Source organism: Mytilus galloprovincialis, chromosome 3, assembly GCF_965363235.1.
Source record: "Mytilus galloprovincialis chromosome 3, xbMytGall1.hap1.1, whole genome shotgun sequence".
In the NCBI taxonomy this organism is placed as follows: Eukaryota; Metazoa; Mollusca; class Bivalvia; order Mytilida; family Mytilidae; genus Mytilus; species Mytilus galloprovincialis.
Window position 1 is genome coordinate 91,338,310 of NC_134840.1, and position 15,920 is coordinate 91,354,229.

At 31.1% G+C, this 15,920-nt stretch overlaps 1 protein-coding gene across 2 annotated transcripts; it reads right to left on the reverse strand.

The window, feature by feature from the left end:
- Window positions 1-204: 204 nt before the first annotated feature.
- Window positions 205-12,704, reverse strand: LOC143066631 (C-type lectin lectoxin-Lio3-like). Of its 2 annotated transcripts, none has more exons than XM_076239489.1 (8): window positions 12,647-12,704; window positions 10,548-10,626; window positions 9,204-9,452; window positions 6,776-6,796; window positions 4,837-4,925; window positions 4,099-4,201; window positions 2,816-3,041; window positions 205-281 (listed from the first exon to the last, which is right to left on the reverse strand). In XM_076239489.1, the coding sequence occupies exons 2-8, from the start codon at window positions 10,621-10,623 to the stop codon at window positions 254-256; spliced, it is 792 nt and encodes a 263-aa protein (XP_076095604.1). In that variant the 5' UTR covers window positions 10,624-10,626; window positions 12,647-12,704; the 3' UTR covers window positions 205-253. The 2 variants fall into 2 exon arrangements, with proteins under 2 accessions (XP_076095604.1, XP_076095605.1); XM_076239490.1 differs by lacking the exon at window positions 12,647-12,704 and adding an exon at window positions 12,573-12,622.
- Between the last annotated feature and the right edge of the window lie 3,216 nt (window positions 12,705-15,920).

The following is a 15,920-nucleotide window of genomic DNA, read 5'->3' on the forward strand; positions in this document are numbered from 1 at the left end:
TTTTGTTTGTCATGTTTGTCGATGAGACAATGCTAATGTGTAGCCTTGGTGATATATCATGTACATGTTTTTTTTTATAGATTTATTTATTCTCAGTGATACCATTGTATCTCTCCTTTCTATTATTAATTCTGGGAAGATATCTTTAAGTGACGTTTCTGTTTTGTTTAAGTGGCGATTTGATAAGTCAATCAAAATTAAAAGCATTGTTGATATCTTTATTTTGGTAAAGACAAATCAGCCATGTTGGATCCTACTCTCCACATCCTGAAAGTCCAACACTGAAAATATACATGAAATATGTGCATCAATGTGTATACACATGTTAGACTAGTCCATGCATTATAAGTTGTCTTGTTCGTTTCTTTTCTGTGCTGATATGTCGCAACAACTAGCGTAATAGCGATATATGCCCGACGATTTCTTAACTTTTAAATGATGTTTGTTCCAGACTCGACGATCTGATTAATTAATGACATGCTATTTTTATTCATTTTTTCCTAGCGTTTAAGTCACTGATATTAAGGAGATAATCGTAACTGGAATTACGATTATCCCAATATGGCGACGGCAGATATAGGTAAAATCTTTACAGTCATTTTTCTCAAATCAATCATGTTTTTGTCAATAGTTACTGAGCTTCAAGGTTTTTCTATACCATTACATCATATTTGAATCGTAACGGTGCACTTGAATTGTCTAAGCGCTTTAAAAATTGCCGTTGAAAAATTCGGGTTGATAATCGTAACTCTATGGATTTTTTCTTGTTTGATAATCGTAATTCCTTTATCGGATAATAGTAACTGAAAAATAATAAATGTGTCTTTCAGCATTTCAATGGTATTTTGTGCATGTTGTGTGTTAAAATGCAAATGTCCAGTTAATTGATGACATTAACTGAAAATAAAAATAAATGAAGAAACTTACAGGTTAATATCTAAGAAAAATGTACTTATATATCTCGATTTATGGGCGTTTTTCAACAAAACCGTGATTTCTTGTCCCAGCCACTTAAAAAAAAGTGTTTGATCTTTACAAGTGAGTTTTTGTGCATGGAATTAGATTTAACATTTTTAAGCAAAAAAACATACTATTTTTAGAGGGACTAATAAGCTGTTGATTCCTTCATGATTCAAAATAACCAAAAAAAGCATGTCCCCAGACGCCCTATTCAACATTCATTCTCAATGTTTGCAAGATATATAAACATAAGGATCTTACAAAAGAAGTTATGATTTTATAACGGCAGTTTAATTGTTTGGAAAAAAAAATAGCACATCATATGGACCAGAGTGATACCGTATTTTTGTTAATATCCACTACGAAACGGTTCAAATCACCTTCAGTATCTGGTTTGAAAATTATGAAAAAAATATCAGTATACAGCTTAGTACGTGCTTTGATGAATAGAATCATTCTTGTTACTATTGCAATATAGGGATTGTGGGGGAAATATAACATGTAAAAATGTCCACTACGAAACAAGTATATTGGACATTTTGTATTTTTTTCAATTCTATTCGTGCGAAACAAATAACAAGGATTAGTTTCATGCTTCCCAGGGGGGGGGGGAGAAATAGCACATATAGCCACCTGCAATAAATGATTTAAAACAATATTTTCTACATTTACTTTGTTTTATTCAGGATAAATCTCAATGTTTTTAACAGTCTTAATCACAAATCTGATGTAGGGTGACATGCATTTTGCCCGAAAATTATTGCCATATATCATAACTTCCTTTAAAATTGCCTCTTCGCTCGTTCTCATGTGTTGTGACATTCCTAGTTCTCGGAGTTTTCTGTATTTTAACATAGTTCGTGTTTTTCCCATTTCCAAATTTATCGAAGATTGTTCAACTTTCCAATTTGATGATATGATAGTATGTAGCTGTTTTCATTAGAACTATTAATAATATATGCACAAAAAGAAATGTCATAAGATGTTAAAACGTGATTAATTTATCACCATGATTTCATTATGTGCTATCATATATACGTTTTTAGTGTCAATATCAATAAAACACTATCCAGTTACGATTATCTTCTCATTTTTTAATACCATAATTACGATTATCTTTTTTCCGAGTTACGATTATCATCCCGAATTTTTCAACGGCTATTTTAAAAGCGCTCAGACAATTCCAGTGCAACGTTACGATTCAAATATGATGTAATTGTATAGAAAAACCTTGCAGCTGAGTAACTATTGACGAAAAATGACTGTAAAGATTTTACCTATATCTGCCGTCGCCATATTGGGATAATCGTAATTCCAGTTACGATTATCTCTTTAATACCAGTGTAAGTGAAAGGCACCTATCTTAAATAAAAATTACGATGCGGTATAATTGCCATCAAGACAATTATTAGGCAAATTCCAAATCAAGTTGATTTTAAAACAAATGTTATCATCATGTTTATAGGACATACAGTGCCTTAAAACATTTTCAAATTCAAACTGTATAGTTAGTTATTAAAGGTCCCGGAATGACAAAATATGAATTGTCATGAATAAATCAACACACTGATATATGACAAAACCATAAAAGATATGGAAGACAGCAACCTACGGCAACTGTGTTTATTAGTCTTTTGACTTGCAACAGGTTCACATAATATGTGTAGTCGTAAGTATGCATTAGATAAACTTCGGTTCCAGGACCGTTATAGAACAGCATATCATAAAAAATAACTAATACAAGTTTGTTGAGTTAACAAAAGAGTTAGCATACTATGGAAAAGTAAAGGTTTACATTTAACTCAATATTTGGTATCTAGCAAACTAGTGTCACAGACATATGTTATTGAATTACCTTTTTTCACACACAAAGAAGTGCCACGTTGAGCATGCCCTATCGTTCCAATGAAGTTTACCATCATTGTACATGTGCGTTGATAGACAGTGTTCATAATCACGCCCATTAGGCTCGCCAGGTCCCCAGTCAGTAAAATCCAAGTAGGTGGAGCTATTGTTCCAGATGAATAGTCTTTTGACATTTAAAGCATTTGCACCGAGCCAAACCTCTCCAGCCAAACCAGCTGAAGTTAATAGGTATGATTAGATAAGATTATATAGTCGCCGTCAGCTGAAATTCGTAGCGGTTATCGGTAAAAATTATCTAAACTATCAATCCCGTTCACTCGAGATATAGTTTTTCACATTCCATTCATAAATCGCAAAAAGAAAAACCACTACTGACCTACCTTTTAAGTGATCACACTGTAATAATCCTGACCTTCACATTTTCCAGAATATTTTCCATTGTAATTCCGCCATCTTCGTTTCTATGAGGATCATTTGTTTACATATGACATTCGTCACTGTACGCAGTTTCCTGAAATGTTCCTTTCATTGATGTGATAAGGTTTCCCGCTCTTTATGCAAATTTTATGAAATTGAACTCCACGGAAACACTTCCGGTAAAAACAATGGCTGATTCCACCATTCAAAATCGTCTATGAAAAAGTGAAGGTCAGGATTATTACAGTGCGATCACTTAAAAGGTAGGTCAGTAGTGGTTTTTCTTTTTGCGATTTATGAATGGAATGTGAAAAACTATATCTCGAGTGAACGGGATTGATAGTTAAGATAATTTTTACCGATAACCGCTACGAATTTCAGCTGACGGCGACTATACTTGATCTTTGCTCAAATGGGTCTACTTATTTTTAAGATGATTGCCTTTACTTGGTGTACACAAAGACTAGCTGCAAAAACATGTTTACATATAAAGAAACGAAAATGCATTTACAAACAAAAAAAATCATCATTATCCTTTTACAGGCGGAATTTAAAGATACTTTAAGTGAGTGCAGATTTTATTAGGAAATGAAGGTATTTTTTTTTTTAAATTAATCGTTATAAATTATTGAAGTGAATGGTACTATCAATAAATACAGCAAACAAGCGTAAAAAAGGTAAAATTTTCGAGAATCTAAAACATATATCCGGTACATGTACAATCGATTCAAATTGTATCTGCATGCGTACAGTATCGATAAACTCTAGATTTTATTTGATTTTCAATATGTGTTTGGTAATGTTGTTAAGTGTGTTTTTGTAGCTAAATTATTATCTGTCTCATGAATTACTTACTGATATCTATGTTTGGCTTGGGAAGGATACCCATCAGGAAGCTGTTTTCTCTAGAAGTTTTAATTTCAGCTAAATACGCATTTAGGTTGTCGTGACAGAGGTTCTGAAAGAAAGGAAATCTCAATTTGATGGACATTTTATCAACTTGTGAGCTCTTTTTATTATATGTGTATCAATAATTCATTGCATTACCTTTAAGAAATATATCGTTATATATGCCTGCATATGCATAACTATTTATATTGCCAGTTCCACAGATAAACTTTCTAGATTCAATTTTCATTGAATTTCTTACAGTAATAACCTACATTTACAACTACTTAACTAATCATAAGTTATATGAATTAATATGAAAAAAGTACATATTGTGGATTTAGCGTTCTTCGTTGGATACAACATTTACAAGTGAACCAATAATTCAACAATTAGATGTTCATGAAAGAACGAATTTACCATTGGCTTGTATACAGACTGTGGCAAAACCAAAAAATCAAATATCCACGAAAATAAACGAATCAACAAAATGTTTTGAGATGAAATAATCATTATAAACTATGTATATATTCATAATCGTATTGGTATTTAAATATGAAATTAAGAAGAGACACAAAAAATTTAAAAAATAAGTAGAGGAGAAGATTTATCAATTCAAGGCAACAAACTGAAAAACAAACAGATTGTAAGGACAATACAGATACAATTTCATTTTGATCAAAACCAGCAACAGCAAAGGTATACCTTTGCCTCATCCCAAGTTTGTAATGTATACTGGATTATATAACACGAATCTTCATATCTTTGCCAGCCATGTTTCCAATTTTGCCATCCTGTAGTATTTATAAAAAAAATGAGGTAAGTGCATTTAAAGATATTATACATAATATGAAAATACACTTTCGAATAATATTTATATAACGACTTTAATGTTTACGTTATTTTTTATATAATCGTGTGTCATATCTTAAAACATAATTATTTTGACATTTATAACGTAAAGTTGTTGTATTTGAATTCGAAGGTACTGTCCATCATGCAGTATTTTTGATTCAGTTCTAAGTAAACGGTTTACACGCGTCTCTGAAACAAACTTTATTTTTAAATTTAAATCACTACATGACATGACTGAGTTTTAGCATGTCAGATAGACCTGGGTGTTAATAATCGATCAGGTTTCAGATAAATCGTGTTTCAACAGTATAAATGTATACAAATGAATCATCAGAGCAGACTAGTATGATTAAAACAACTATGAAGATATATTTGGCAAAGAGATTTACAAGACCGTTAATGCCTGCAAAATTTCTTCATCGCGAGTTTTATGCTAATAATAGTTATCAAAGGTACCAGGATTATAATTTAGTACGCCAGACGCGCGTTTCGTCTACATAAGACTCATCAGTGACGCTCATATCAAAATAGTTATAAACCAAACAAATACAAAGTTGGAAGAGCATTGAGGATCCAAAATTCCAAAAAGTTGTGCCAAATACGGCTAAGGTAATCTATGCCTGGGATAAGAAAATCCTTAGTTTTTCGAAAAATTCAAAGTTTTGTAAACAGGAAATTTATAAAAATGACCACATAATTGATATTCATGTCAACACAGAAGTGCTGACTACTGGGCTGGTGATACCCTCGGGGACGAAACGTCCACTCAGTATAATTGTTATTTGTTTGATGATGAATGTTATCATGCAACTTCATTACAAATATCATTTTCAATATGTTGACATAAACTGACACCATGTTAGTAAAAAGCGTCTGGTAATTGTTTTTCCAATAACAATAATAAGCCAACTCTATAATAGACATTTATTATAAAATATTACATAAGGTATAGTAGACAAAATCGGAAAATAGATGTTGCAACGTAGTTGTTTGACATTATGCAGATAATCATTTAAGTTATTTGTTTTTAGAGTGATTAAGTTTTAGCATGTTCGCTTGTCATGTTTGGGATTTTCGTCAATTCTCGGAATCCTCTGGATTTATCCATTTGAATGCCTTAGAAATATTTGACTATGGACCCTCTTCTTTTTTCTTTTAATAAATAATACGTATAAGCCATCTGTAAAAATCTTATAAAATCTTTGTTATTTTCTAATAGTTTTTGAGAAATTTAAGTTGTCAATGATTAAGCTATGAAAAATCAAGAGATAACATTTTCCGTCCAAAATTTAATAGGCTAATATCATGAAATCATGCACGTTGACCTATATTTTTTTTTGCTTTTTGGTTCCTTTATTAAACCCCTATCAATATATACCAGTGTTATGAAAAGCTTGTTATTTTGAAACTGACATGCTTACCTTTTATGTCTGTGAGTGTTTGTTCACATATTGTTTTCAATATGATAGAATTTTACGAATTGTCACCCGAAGTTAGAAGTTAGAACTTAGATAATTACAACCAGGTGTAAACCACAATGTTCTACATACGGAATTGCTTGTATCAGTCTTAAAAAAAGACAGTTGTTTTCCATTTGTTTGATGTGTTTTGAGTTTTTGATTTTGCCATTTGGTATGGTTCTTTCCGTTTTAATCTGAACTTGGAGCTCTTTTTTTATTTTTTATTTGTTGCCATGTCTTATCCGGTAAACATGGTAAAAGATATTTATAGCTCAGTTTTTCTTTATTTATAGAGAGATTAAGGTTGTCCTTATGTCAACTTTACTTACCTGGGAAATTGGCTCCTTCATCTGCCAAAAAATATATACAAGCTTGATAAGCACTATCGGTATTTCTGACATTCAATACAATTATCTAAACAACATTTATATTGTAGGACATTACCATATTTATAAAGTAAATTAAAGGCATTGGTAGTATACCACTTCGAAAGTCATAAATCCGATTGACACACTTAAAACGAAAAATACACATCTACTTACAGAGTAAAACTAGGATTAACTGCACATTTGCTTGAATAGATTTCATTGATGTACAAATATATGAATAAATCCGGATAAAAACGGGAAAAGGATCGACATTCTTGTCTCTCTTACCAATGTATTTGCAAGTTATGAAAACACGTTTTCCCTGTGTCTTTTATTTGATAAAGTAATTTTTAATCGACCATAGCGTTATGTTAATATGGCAAAATATCATGAACAAAGAACAAAAGTTAAAAAAAAATAAGATATGATTTCTGCGAGATAAATTATAATAATTGTAGTTTTGGATTGATGACCAACGGATAGCATAATCCCTTCTTAAAACAGCCAAACTAATTAGTGTTTGATTATTTTTGAAACAGTTAGACTTAAGTTTTCATAAACTATAACAATGTATCATTAACTATTTACTATGGTGATTAAACATAATATAAGGTTAATACTCGTGGAGAAACATGTCATTTAATCAATACAGTGGTCAGTGACCGGAAATCTAATAACGTGTGTTACATCCCAGCTCCTTTGTTCTAACAGGGTGATCTGAGCCGGATCACCCCTACCAGATCACCCCAGTATGAGTTTCTTTGTTATGCATGCTTTCCTTTGTTCTGTAACATTTTGGCGGGAATGTCAAAAACTTATAATTAATCATACGGAAAAGACTATCCAGTGTATATGCTGGGATTCGAACTCAAGACCTTTAGCATATCAAGCCACGACACATACCTCTACACCAGGAAGACTGGATACGAATTAATAGTAATTTGACATACTTAAAGGAAGCAAGATCATTTTATAAGTGGGGCGAGTTGTCAAACTTTTATTCAGTGGGGGTTAAACCTTTTTCGTTAATAGCATGAATAAGTGAGTTTTCAGACTGATTGTTCAATTTGATTTTACACTTTTTGAAAAGTGGGACGAGTCGGTAAACAAGAGTGGGGCGTTTTTTTTTTATATAAAGTGGCGATATAGTGTTGGCCGATTGGCAAGTGGGGCGAGTTGACATTATTTGATATCTACTCATCGTGTTTGAGGGTCATTAAGGGTATATATCATATAGTAATATATAAAGTATATTATAATGATTGTGTGGCATTCTAAACTGATCTAAACTAGATTTTATGAATTGTAAATGGTTTTCCGTCTAATCTAAAACAACTGGGATGTAAAATAAATATCCCATTCGGACTTGGTGTGTCAGTGTTAGATCACCCTCTGGCCTCCGGCCATCGGGGTGATCTTACACTGACACACCGCGTCCTTGTGGGATAACTATTAATATTATCAGATTAACTCTTCAATCCATTTAAATCACCGAGTTATGTGTTGTTATATGAGTAGTAGTTGAAGATACATAATATATTTTAAATGCTTTTGTCAAACTTGTTAATTTAGTTCGAGTTGACCGATTTTTCGACTCATCAGGGGTATAAATTCATACTTTCATATCTTCGCTGAGCTTCCAAAATGTCGTATATGACTTTTTTTGGCTGAAAATACTTTTTGGCACAAATGGTCTGGGCGGGAGGAAATATTTGGTATTACAAAATAGCATACAGTTAGACCAATCAAAACATTTGAAATAAGACATATTACAAAATTGCCAATCTCTGTTGTTTGTAAAGTTTTCTTCCAAAATGTAGTATGATAACTCGAAAATTGTTATTTAATGGCTCTGGGAATAATATAATTGTATATTTCTTTATATCTGTGAAAATAATTTAAGTTCTCGGGTAATCCAGAAATGTCAAGGTTTTTATTTCACTGCGATTTACAAAAAAATTCAAGTTCACATGCAACATTTTGGAAGCATGCATTTTGTCAAAATTTTCAAAGCCTGTTTGTTAGATATGTTTTTCTTGAAAAAATTATAATTCACAACATTTTGGAAGCCCAGCGACGATATTGAACTAAGCTTGGAACCACGAGAAAAAAACGATGACTCATCCGAAGTTTCGAGTAAACCGAGTCTCGAAACAACGAAGGTTAATACAAAGAATGTATCGGGAATGTATAATTTCGGAAAATATTTGAAATTCGCCAGATATAAAATTTTCATAGCAATCCTCTGAATGATTTATAATATGTAGTTTTGCCCCCGATTGTGTTTAAAATGCCCTGTTATGATTTACATGTATATATTTTTGATATTTAATAAGCTGTATTGCTTCTGGTTTGACATAAACTACTAACTGTAAACATTTCTACATACCACAAAAAGGAATACCGCAATATCCCCATTCTTCTGAATCAGGTCCATGATCATACGTATAACACCAAGGTCCATATCGGTCATTATCAGGATTTCGACAATAGTTATGTGAATCTCCTAGCAGCTGTTTTGTGTTTTCAGTCATATTGAGACCTACTCTTGCCCATTCCTCGCAGGAAAATCCACTGCGTGTTGTATTTACGGTTCCAGTATAATCTAAACCCTCAATAGTTGTCAGACATTCTTTAGCTTTTATGAAGGAAAAAAATCAGGATGCGGTAAATTGTTCTATTTCTACGTTTTTTCAGTTGACCAATAGCTACACAATAAGACATGCTACACAAATGATTTCCTTAATTGAGATAATAGAAGCCATACATGTAAAGTATAGAGATTATTGATCATTTGTGGACTAAAACAATGTTTCGTGAATAAATGTTGATGACGAATAAATACATAATGTACATCGTAAAAACTTCAACATTACAACTTTTTTACAGAATCTTTTACGTTCCCCTTCTTTCCACCAGATCAACGTTGTTAGTTTGAGTCACAATTACAGGTTAATTTCTTTGACATTTGGTCTCTTGTGGAGAGTTGTCTTATTGGCAATCTTACCACATATTCTTTTAAATATTTATTATTCATGTTATTATTAGTTTTAATTGTGTTTAGCATTCCCATGCCAGTTGCAGTTAGATCGAAGCGTGTCAAGGTTTCTATGATGTCAGTGAAAGCTGTACATAGATTGATATAGGGAGTTTGTTTCTCAATTCCAAAATAATTAGCTTTTTTAAACACTAGTTTATATTGATAGAGGATTACTAAAGGAATCTAAAGAGCAAAACAAATATATAGATCAATGTGCTTATTTTCGAGATGTAAGTTATTGAAATTTTGGCAGGAACATGTTCTCTCTTAACTTTTCATAGCTTTATCATTGACAAGTTCAAGTTCTCAAAAACTATTAAACAAAAATACAAAATAGGACAAGCAAACATCCTTAAATGATTCTGGTATTCTCATAACATTCATAAGTGCAAACCAAAACAAAAAGCAAGAATGAAAATTTTGCATACGATAACGACTATTGATACTATCATGTTGTGACTAATATTGACACCTATTTACTGAATACTAAAAGTTACGATACACGTACACACATAGGGTACTAATAGTAACACAAAAAAATATATAAAAAATCAACAAGCAAAGACACAAGGAATGTCAATGTAACAACTAAAGATCAATCTATCAACAACTGATTGCTATGCTATTTTAGGTAAAAGTTGCTAAAATTGAATATTATTGCGTTTTTATTAATCGTTATATATAAAATCATACCTGCTACATTTACAGTCAAAACACTAAGAAACCATATTTCACAGAAGAGTGTATATCTTGTCAAAAAAGACATCATGTTCTACAAAACAGCAAAATAGTTTGTCATTATTTCTATATCTACATAAATCAGGTAGCAGATTTATTGTAATCGAATAATTGACTTTATGGTGATAAATATTTCATATTTCTCGATTTCTTCATGTTCTCTATCTTTACGCAATGTAGGTTGCATTTCTTGGTTGAACCGTACCACTTTTACTGTGAAGTTTCGATTTGTTTAATAAATCCTTGAATGGAAAGCTCATATGCACTACTTACATCTATTTGGAGAGTAGAAAATTAGTACTGTATACTTACCTCTCAGATGTAATTTATAAAATAAAAACAATACACAATGTATTTGGAGAGTTGAACATTAGTACTGTATACTTACCTCTCAGATGTAATTTATAAAATAAAAACAATACACAATGTATTTAGAGAGTAGAAAATTAGTACTGTATACTTACCTCTCAGATGTAATTTATAAAATAAAAACAATACACAATGTATTTAGAGAGTAGAAAATTAGTACTGTATACTTACCTCTCAGATGTAATTTATAAAATAAAAACAATACACAATGTATTTAGAGAGTAGAAAATTAGTACTGTATACTTACCTCTCAGATGTAATTTATAAAATAAAAACAATACACAATGTATTTAGAGAGTAGAAAATTAGTACTGTATACTTACCTCTCAGATGTAATTTATAAAATAAAAACAATACACAATGTATTTAGAGAGTAGAAAATTAGTACTGTATACTTACCTCTCAGATGTAATTTATAAAATAAAAACAATACACAATGTATTTAGAGAGTAGAAAATTAGTACTGTATACTTACCTCTCAGATGTAATTTATAAAATAAAAATAAAACACAATGTATTTAGAGAGTAGAAAATTAGTACTGTATACTTACCTCTCAGATGTAATTTATAAAATAAAAAACAATACACAATGTTTTTGGAGAGTAGAAAATTAGTACTGTATACTTACCTCTCAGATGTAATTTATAAAATAAAAATAAAACACAATGTATTTGGAGAGTTGAACATTAGAACTGTATACTTACCTCTCATATGTAATTTATAAAATAAAAATAAAACACAATGTATTTGGAGAGTTGAACATTAGTACTGTATACTTACCTCTCAGATGTAATTTATAAAATAAAAACAATACACAATGTATTTAGAGAGTAGAAAATTAGTACTGTATACTTACCTCTCAGATGTAATTTATAAAATAAAAACAATACACAACGTATTTAGAGAGTAGAAAATTAGGTCTGTATACTTACCTCTCAGATGTAATTTATAAAATAAAAACAATACACAATGTATTTAGAGAGTAGAAAATTAGTACTGTATACTTACCTCTCAGATGTAATTTATAAAGTAAAAACAATACACAATGTATTTAGAGAGTAGAAAATTAGTACTGTATACTTACCTCTCAGATGTAATTTATAAAATAAAAATAAAACACAATGTATTTAGAGAGTAGAAAATTAGTACTGTATACTTACCTCTCAGATGTAATTTATAAAATAAAAAACAATACACAATGTTTTTGGAGAGTAGAAAATTAGTACTGTATACTTACCTCTCAGATGTAATTTATAAAATAAAAATAAAACACAATGTATTTGGAGAGTTGAACATTAGAACTGTATACTTACCTCTCAGATGTAATTTATAAATGAAAATAAAACACAATGTATTTGGAGAGTAGAAAATTAGTACTGCATACTTACCTCTCAGATGTAATTTATAAAATTGAAATAAAACACAATGTTTTTGGAGAGTAGAACATTAGTATACTTAACTCTCAGATGTAATTTATAAAATTAAAATAAAACACAATGTATTTGGAGAGTAGAAAATTAGTACTGTATACTTACCTCTCAGATGTAATTTATAAAAAAAAAACCACAATGCATTTGGAGATTAGAAAGTTAGTACTGTATATATACTTACCTCTCAAATGTAATTTATAAAATAAGAATAACACACTGTATTTGGAGAGAAGAAAATCAGTAGTTTGTGCTTACCTCTCAGAGCTATGTTGCTGTTTGAAAATACCATTAGTGGTGATGTTTTATATTTGTAATCAGCACTGTTTCAAAAGGTTAGCAATCAATTGTAATTGTGATAAACGTGGCGGCGTGATATTTGTCACAACAGTTCGTATCCTTTCACCAAAAAATAAACTATATTACAATAGGTATCATTATCTATTTTAAATATTATATTACAGATTGATAAAATCGTATAATGCATAATTGTTCAACTAAATGTTCATTCTAATGCAACAAATTTGTAACGTTCATTTTGATTGGATAACGTCACATATTTACATGGCATCAATTGACAATTGATGCTATGGGACGTACGCGCAAGCGCAGACGGCATATGGCAAACTTTAAATACATGTTTTAACGTTGTTTTCAGTCAGTTTCATTAGAATGGAGATAACAATATTGTATTTTAAGCTCCGACGGCATCAATTGGGGATTTGATGGTCGCAAATACCCGTTTACTGTCTCCGCTAACGCGTCGCCAGTAAACTTAATTTGCGACCATCAAATCACCAATTGATGCCGTCGGAGCTTAAAAAACAATACAGTTATCTTCTAAATCGCACAATTTTAAAATTACAATTGCTACTATATTCTCTACAAATTCTGTAAATGACATTACATTTCTAAATTTCTGTCAAATTATAAATAAACAGCAACAGTAAATTTGAGATATAAGCATACTTTAATATCCTAATAGGTTATCAAAACACAATTAATATATAGTTATCTAACTGGTACAGTTTTCCTTCCGGTGGAAAAATAGTATTATAGTATTATCTAAAAGTTTAGTAATATCATGAACTTCATACAATGATTCTACGTTCAATTTCTTTAAGAAATGTCTCCTTAAACAGAAACAAAATTAACATTCATTTCTTAAATGAATGTGGCCTCCCAAAGATCCCCAGATGAAATAACATTTTTTAGTTGTTTCATAATAAAAAAAATATGCTGTCATACGGTTATATGACCAAATAGTGCAAACATGAATTAGTTCATGCAGTTATCAGAATCGGGACAAACTATAACAATACATGTACATCAACATGTTCATCTTTTTTTATCTTGATGTTGATTGGTAGATCCGAAAAAGACTTATATATTTTTGATTTGAGCGTCACTGATGAGTCTTATGTAGACGAAACGCGCGTCTTGCGTACTAAATTATAATCCTGGTACCTTTGATAACTAATTATATATGTATTTAAATCAGATTGCATTGCCATATTATATACATGATATAAAGATATGAATATTGTTAACGAGCTATACTGTATATTGTGTTGGTTAATATGATATTATCGTCTTTAGTTTATTCATACATATTAAAAATATTCGTTCATAAAGTCTATATATATGTATTAAATAACCTTGTATTCACTTCGAATTCCTCTCAGCAATACATGCAAAAACAAATGAGCTGGAACATTTTACTTATGTCTGTAGCTTGCATATGGATGAGTGGAAATACATATTCTTTCCTAAAAATACACACACACACACACAATTACAGATATCATGGACATAGCATCGTACCAACTGTATATATATATATATATAACTCGTCTAAACATCAACCCAACAATGTTAGATCTGTAAACTTGCTTTTGCAAATTTTTGGTTCCTCCCTCGCCGGGATTCGAACCCATGCATATATATATATACATAAATAAGCATTGTAAATCCATTTCCGCTTTTTCAAAAAATAAAACTATTTAAATTGTGACACCTCATTCACGTGGCACAAAAAAATAATCGTGTGAGAAATACAATTGACAGCAATACCGGTTTGTGTTTATTCATATTCAGAATTCAACCAGTTTAATGAATCAAAGAAAAGTAAAACAATTGATGCAAAAAATTGAAAACAACACGTTTAATAAGTTTCTTGCGTCCGAAGCGCTCTTTTTTTATTTACCTTCATCAGGACCGCTCAAAGCCAAACATTTGAAATCCGAAGATGTATAAGTACCGAAACCGTTGAAGAGCTATATGTCAAAAATACCTAAAATAAATAACCAAATTCATCTAAAGCCAACTTTGCCTGAGGGAGTTAATAATTTCAAAATTTATAAACGAGAAATTCAAGTAAAGTTTGTTAAATCATGTTAGTACCGAAGTACTGACTACTGAGCTGGTGATACCCTCGGGACTGATAGTCCACCAGCAGAGGTATCGACCCAGTGATGCAAGTTGTTTGACATTTGATTTCAACTTCTCTATTATATAGCGGCGTAAAATAGCACAGCATAAACCCGAACTCAAATGCAAATTTAAAAAGGGGAAGTCCATAACAAAACTTTGTAGTTTGAAGTCAATTTGACAATGAAGTCAACAAAAATGCTTTTTGTAGTTGATGGTAAATAGACAAAGACGCTGATAACAAATTGGGGGAAAATATGAATACAAGGATGAACAAAATAGAAATAACACTGTCAAGCTTTGTTGCGTTCGAATCGCACATCTGGACCCACACGCACCAGGAACGCCCAAATCTAAATACACGACAGTGAGATGCATAAATACGCAAAATACGTCAAAACTCATACAAAAACATAATAGCACGGAGAAAAATATAGGGAAAACTGGTTAGTAAACAAAAAGATACCCAACATTGAAATGAGATCATCTTGTATCAATCTTTGAAGTAAAACACTGAATATGAATCAATCAGGTCTTCGACTTTCTGATGAACCTTTTTGAGAAAAAAAACGTTGACCAAACTCTGGCTCATTATTAATATTTTGCTCAGACGCCTTAGAGATCTTATGAAGTTTAAGCAACAGCTCCGATCTCTTGAATATCGTCTTGTTTGTCATAGAATCATGTACTGATACGACCGCTTGTGTCCAATTCTGAGTAGATGTCTAGAAATGAAGTGGAAGAAGCTGTATCTGTAGTTTATTTAGATCTCTAGTTCAGGATATATTCATGGGTACCAATCAGTAAAGCTTGAATTGTTATTGGAAAGAATATTATCAATATACGTGTAAGTCAAATAAATTAATCTGTTTCTTTGATCCTCTTGTTTTTATTTGTGTCTGAAGGAATTACAACTCATACGAAAATTTTTAAAAAAAATTTAAAAAAAGGGCGACCAGAAAAGGTACACAGTTGGTTCTCATAGGCATGCTGACAACCTGCAGGAAGAAAATTCAACTACTAAATTCAAATGGCAAAGGGCCAATGTCAATGAGAAATTCAACCATACTAGTTACTTATTGTTTTATGGAGAACCTGTATT